The 6,780-nt window shown below is 35.4% G+C and overlaps 1 protein-coding gene across 3 annotated transcripts in view; it reads right to left on the bottom strand.

Annotated features, from left to right (window-relative positions):
- The window catches only part of LOC106457824, a 52,682-nt gene that overhangs the window by 7,183 nt on the left and 38,719 nt on the right, over positions 1–6,780 (bottom strand). For all 3 annotated transcript variants that reach the window (XM_022383873.1, XM_022383874.1, XM_013917275.2), the window contains exons 6-7: positions 2,529–2,684; positions 1,823–1,969 (exon numbers count right to left, since the gene is read on the bottom strand). In XM_022383873.1, coding sequence (XP_022239581.1) covers positions 1,823–1,969; positions 2,529–2,684 — 303 coding nt within the window. The remainder of the gene's footprint in view (positions 1–1,822; positions 1,970–2,528; positions 2,685–6,780) is intronic.

Genomic DNA, 6,780 nt, shown 5'->3' on the forward strand with positions numbered 1-6,780 from the left:
ATATGTAATTTTAGTTCTACTACTTAAGCAGGTCAAAACATATTTATTTCACCGGTAGTCATTCCGATTTGCCCTCTAGTGGCTCAGCTGTAAGCCTGAAAGCTTATAAGGTTAAAAAAAAAAAACAGGTTTCGATACCCATGGTGGGTTCAGCACAGACAAACCATTGTGTAACTTTGCGCTTAACAACAAAATAAACAAACATTCTAATTTTCTATTTTATCACTACCTTAGCTCTAACACACCACGTCGTCTTTGTAATTTAAAACATGGTTGCCCTAGTAGGGGGAGATCGGAGCTGGTTGGCCAAAGGGACGGGTTGACTCAAAACCGATAACTTACATATAATGAAGTTGGTAGCCTTGACATCACGACCACTAATACATCAAAATACGAGTCACTTGCTGTTTTAGTTTTATCGCGATCGAAAGCCTCTGTCGTGTGCAGTAAACATTGATATTGTCACATACGAAAGTAAATATTGTCTACTGCAAAGATTTTAAGTTATATTAAATATTTTGTTACGAGAATTTAAGTTATATGGTATTTGAAAGTGCTTTTTTAGGTTATATAATGGTGCATAAGTTTGTTTGATAACTATGACTGGGACGGCCTACACACACAAGTCATTTCTAGCAAAATGGCGGTTTGGGGCAAGTTGACACATTTTACTTGGGGTAGACTGACATACATGTCAACCAGCCCCAAAATGAGGATTTTGCATGTATTTGTTTTTATACTGTTAAAGCAAAGATATAATACAAGTATATTTAACTACCTCTTGATTTTAATTAACGTTTAGATGTTAAAGAAACTTAATTAAAACTTTTGCATATTCCTCAATGCATTGTTCCTTTTCCATTATATTCTTGTCATATATTTTTAAACTTTGAATTTCAAAGTATGTTTGTAGGCATTATGGAGAGAAACAGCTAAAGTTTTTTTTTCTCATTTATTTAAATGTGCAATAAATTTATTGGTATAAATAACGTGTTTTTGATTTCATTTCATCCGTGTCAATTTGCCCCGTACTCGGGGTAGGTTGACACACAGCGCACACTTTTCTAATATGTTCCTTTCTAGTTTATGTTGGTATCGAAGTTTCTAATTTTGAAGTTCACAGATGACTTTTATTTTAAAATTTTAAAAAAGTGAGTCAACCTGCCCTGGTTTCCCCAATATTACAAAATAGTTTCTTCAGCATCCTTTTTCTTCTTACCATTCTGTGCTAACTGTTCCATATTTTGCGCTAATAGGCTATTAAAAAGGCAGCTAGCCAACAGCACCCACCACCAACTGTTTAGTTTTTTAAATGAATGGTGAAATTTTGCCTTTGTAATTTTAACGCACTCACCGTCCCTCGTGCGGAAGGCGATTTTGCAGCAACGAGACGTGAATCTCGGATCCTCGGATTCACTGACTGGAAGGCTAATCATTAGGACACGCCTGGCCCTTAGAAGTATAAAGTACTCATGCTGGAGTTACACGGTGTGCATTCACACTTTTTCTATGCATGTGATGAAAGTTTTTTATTCTTTTACATTCCCAGGAGCGGGAATTCTCATCTATTTATCAACACAGGGCGTTAGTATAGAAATCACGTTCTTACCATTCCATTCATTCTTAGAGCAAGCCCTAAATTTTCTTTTATCACCCACTTTTGTCATAACTTATACTACCACACTCTCTTTCTTGTACAAATATCATGCTTTGCTCCCGAGAAATGAGCATCCACCCGTGAACGGTATTTGGAAACCATTCCAAATATTCTTATTCTAATTTAGCTTCTTTTTTTTTCTCGAATGAATCAGTCTATACTTACGAAAGTCGTAGCTCCAGAGATCATCCTGGATTACCCCACCTCGTTCTCCACCAAATATGTACATGTGATTGTTGAACGCCACGGCTGAGTGGCCGTGAAGTTCCCCTGGTCCCTTAACTGCTCTCACTCGACTCCACTGGTGTGTTTCTGAAAGAACGTAAACAGAGAATATAATCTGTCTTGTATATATCGACCATGTCGTCCATTTAACTTATCTATGCGTACATCACAAGTTTGTTTTGTTTTGCTTACAGGAAACAAACTCTGCTCTTTGCTCTAGATTGCCATTTGTTACCGTTAAATAAACAAATATATATTTATATACACTGTTCCATATGTATGGTTACTTTTCGTGTTTTTTTTTTAACTGACTATGGTTTTAACGATTGTATCGAGGAACAAGTTACAATCTGGTGTACAATTACCCTATACATAGTCATTTTTTTACAGATTGCTCATCTATCAGGCGCAGATCAATAGCCTAAAGTTTCGTGAACGACACACATTACACAGATGTGATCAAGCAGTCTAAGAGTTCAGCATGAACACTAAGCAGGCGTGCTACAAAGACTCAAGCGTATAGAAAAGGAGAATCAATTTCACTGGTGCCAAGATAGCAGCCATCTGTTCTCTCTTAACACAAGAAACTTCCTATGGATTGAAAACGGAATTGTAAACGATAATATAAATATGTGTAATCACTAACCAAAGTCAAGTCTCCAGAAATCACTCCTCTCCAGAAGATCTGTCATTCCACCGTACACCCACATGCTTCCATCTTGAACAACAGCTGAGTGATCGTGACATGGTGGGGGTTGTTCCAGATAGTTGGGAAGTAAAGCCAAGTGCCATTTCTCCGTCCCTGTTGTAAAAAAACAAGCAGATGAACGGAAAGTCAATCATACTAATAGACAGACAAATAAACCCTTGATTAAGACAAACAAACATGCGAACAGAAAAATTGAAAGGCAAAAATATATAAGAAAACTGTAGAGATACTATGTAAGGATATTTTTTTAGCTTTTATGTATAATGGAAGCGGTTATTAGACGACTTGTAGATCCATTTATCAGCAATATATTAGTAACACCATAACATATAATGCTACAATATAATTATGCTTCAAAACTGAGAATTGATAAACAAATAAATGTAAAGTTCACCGGTGTCTCAGCAGTTAGCTAGAATACTTATAACAATACAATTGCCTAACGGTCTTGTGTTATTTTTAGTTAAATGTGATTTAAGTTTGTGTTTATGGAACACCATACCCAGTTCAACAATCCTAAACAACGTTTGATATTTAATTGTGATATAACAACTTTGATGTATCTGTGATATTTTTCGTTTATTTTTTAACTTGGCCATCTTTTTAGCGTATTACGTTTTTTGTTTGTTTTGAATTTCGCGCAAAGCTACACGAGAGCTATCTGCGCTAGCCGTTCCTAATTTAGCAGTGTAAGACTAGAGGGAAGGCAGCTAGTCATCACCACCCACCGCCAACTCTTGGGCTACTCTTTTACCAACGAATAATGGGATTGACCGTCACATTATAACGCCCCCACGGCTGATAGGGCGAGCATGTTTGGTTGGACGGGGATTCGAACCCGCGACCCTCAGATTGCGAGTCGAGTGTCTTATCCACCTGGCCATGCCGGGCCTCGTCGTTTTTATTTATTACTTTTGTCAATGTATTTTTCTAGCTTGGCTGACCCACTATCATGTCTCTTGGTTACAATATTTGAAGAGACAATAAAAGTTATTAGGGTTAGCGTCAGTGTAGAGGTTTTGGAAATAAAAGGCGCCATGAGCCCCCTAATTTTAATTTTGATAACTTCGATTTGTAGGGAAATTTAAAGCTTTACTAGAACAAGTTTCTGTTAAGTTTGTTTTGTTTTCAAATGCAAAGCCTCTCAATAGGTTATCTGCGATGTGCCCACCGAAGGAACCGAACGGCGAATTTTAACATTATAAGCCTTACCGCTGAGCCTTTTGAGGGGGGGGGGGAGTTTTATTGAAAATGAAATCTAAGTTGTCCTTTTTTACAAAAAGTAACACTTACTGTTCTGATTACGAGTTTCAGTTATGCGAGAGACCGTAGTATAATTTTCGTATTTACTAATAATAATATTTGGAAATCCAGTGACGTATTATACACGCATTTGACGTAACATTTCTAATGATATGTAATTACTAATTTTCGAACATTTATTTTTCTTTGTTCTACCTAAGTTAGATCCATCCTAGTATATTTAACATCTTACCTTTATTAGTTTAATGCATGTACATAAAATGATTTTTCTCAAACTAAATAAAATTTGTTTTGTTCAAAGATAATGCAGAATTGAATAAAAAATCAAATCTTTCAAAAATGCTTTTACTTATTATAAACACGATTGTGATTTTCATAACAATATGGCCCGAGTGTGGCCGACGTTCGCACCCCGTTACGGCCCAAAAAATCGCATTTTGCACTTTGGGGCTGCGAGTGTATTATAAGGGTGACCGTTAAATCCCGCAATTCAATCAGACGACAGTAAATCAATAATTGGTGATGGGTTCTGTTGACTAGCTTCCTTCCCTCTAGTCTGTTAGTTCAAAATTAGGGATAGCTAACGGATATATCCCTTGAATTGCTTTGCTGGAATTTCCGGAAACAAACGAAAAATATATAACAATATAGATATTTGTTGAAATTTTTCTGCATTACTCTCAAGGCTATGAAGGTATTTACAAAGTTACAGGGGATCGGGCAAATACAATTTTTTCAGTAACTAACCCCTAAACATTTAGGTCTAATATTCGTGATAAAAGTCATTAGACTGACGATGCTCGCCTTCATAATTGTGTAGTATTTAGGTAAAATGATATCCAACAGATAAACCTAAAATTTTCGCAAGAACTTAGATTCCTGAAATATTATGCAGATAATACTTTCAAACTCGGACAGAGAAGAAAAGAAACAAACAAAAGAGAGCAATTAACGTGAAATTTTTATTCACCATAATTGTATTTTTGTAAGTTTTTGACTACTGGCCGGTTTGCATCTTTCCTTTGGCTCTTACTGGTTAATGGGATGACATGCTTTTGCGTAGGGCAAAGACAGAAATAATTATTTTGTACCGCACTTTCTAATCAAACAGTGGGTCCAAATGCAGTGTAACACATTACCAAGTTGCATACGTCATCGACACTTCCAAATAACACTTAGAAGGGAGTAAACCCTCCCTCTCTCATACCAATTTGTACAACTATCTGTGTCATCCATTGAGATGGGTCAGCCTTCCTCCAGGAGTGCAAAAAAAGTGTATAATGTTCTTAATTAAATAAAGCTGTCAGCGAATTTGAGTATAAAATTAATAATTATGACATCTAATTAATTTGAAATAGAACCACATATTCAGGACAATTATAAAGTGCTTAAGTGTAGAATTTATTAAATAACGTGTATGAAATTTGATACAATGCACTGAGAGGTAAGAATTCATAAAAATAAGAAAAGATGAAATATACAATAATTGTGCATTTACTCAATTTATAAACACAAACATTTCCTCTGACAATAGAGCTTCCACCCCCCTCTGTGGCTCAGCGGCAAGTCTGAAAGGCTTTTCACGCTAAAAATCTGGATTCGATACCTGGATGGGCACAGTACAGATATCCTATTGTGTAGCTTTGTGCTTAACAACAAACAAAGAAACTGGCGATGAACAACTGAAACTTTTTATTTGTGTAACAAAACATCCAAAAGAACAACAGTATTGATTATACGCAATGACCTTATCTTTCATCGTCTTCGACTAAGATATAGATTGATGACAGACACTTGCTGCCATTCTAGGGCGCTAACAGTTCTAAAAATCAATATTTCTTTCCCTATCCTAGCTTCTACTTGATACATTACAGTTTGTATAGTTGTTAGCAATAAAATCTTCTAACAGACCAAGTGGGTTGTACAATTCGAAGTTTTCTTTGGAAAATTACAGTTTGTACGGTCGTTAGCAATTTAATCCTCCAACAGACCAACCCGGGTTGTGCAAATCCGAAGCTTTCTTGAAACATTACAGCTTGTATGGTGGTTAGAAATTAATATTCTAACACACTAACAAGGTTGTACATTCCGAAATTTTCTTTGGAACGGAACATTACAGATTGTGTGGTAATTAACAATCAAATATTTTAATGGACTAACCACGCTATGCAAGTTAAATGATACAAGGATTGTTATTTCGTTTTACTCCAACATTTCCCAGTAATATTGCCTAACCACAATTATATTCATAATGTATTAATGTTAGCACCGACATGAGGATACAGAATCAAGATTAGAAGCATAAAACTCATTCAAAAAGTCTTTTCTTCATTTATCACACGTATGAATTAACTTGAATAGTGTTCCTAATTAGTCTTCAAACGGAGACAGTTTTCATGAAAGTTTAATCATTTAAACAAGTCTTGCATCGGAAAGTTAGTATTTTTAGAACACTTTTTTGACACTGACGTGTGTGATGTTTTAAAAGCTTATCTAATTATCTTTTGAAGTGATAAAATGAATGTTAATTGGGCGAGAATATATAATTATTCAACTGAAATGACAGTAACAAAATGTTCTATTGACAGTACTTTTAATGCCTACTCAAGACTAAATATTACTATAAACTTCCCCTAGTTAGGAGTTGTTGTTTTTTCCTATAATGTTAAAATACATTTCGTGGGAAGAAATAAAGAAATCGAAGTTCGTAAATAGTAACTGACAAGAATTACGGATCAAACAAACCAAATTGTTGAGGCCCTTACTTACAATAATGAACGGCTCAAACAAACCAAATTGTTGAGGCCCTTACTTACAATAATGAACGGCTCAAACAAACCAATTGTTGAGGTCCTTACTTACATAATGACGTCAAACAAACCAATATAGAGGTCCTTACTACAATAATAGAACGGCTACAATAAAC

The sequence above is a fragment of the Limulus polyphemus genome, unplaced genomic scaffold (assembly GCF_000517525.1).
Source record: "Limulus polyphemus unplaced genomic scaffold, Limulus_polyphemus-2.1.2 Scaffold378, whole genome shotgun sequence".
NCBI classification, from domain to species: Eukaryota; Metazoa; Arthropoda; class Merostomata; order Xiphosura; family Limulidae; genus Limulus; species Limulus polyphemus.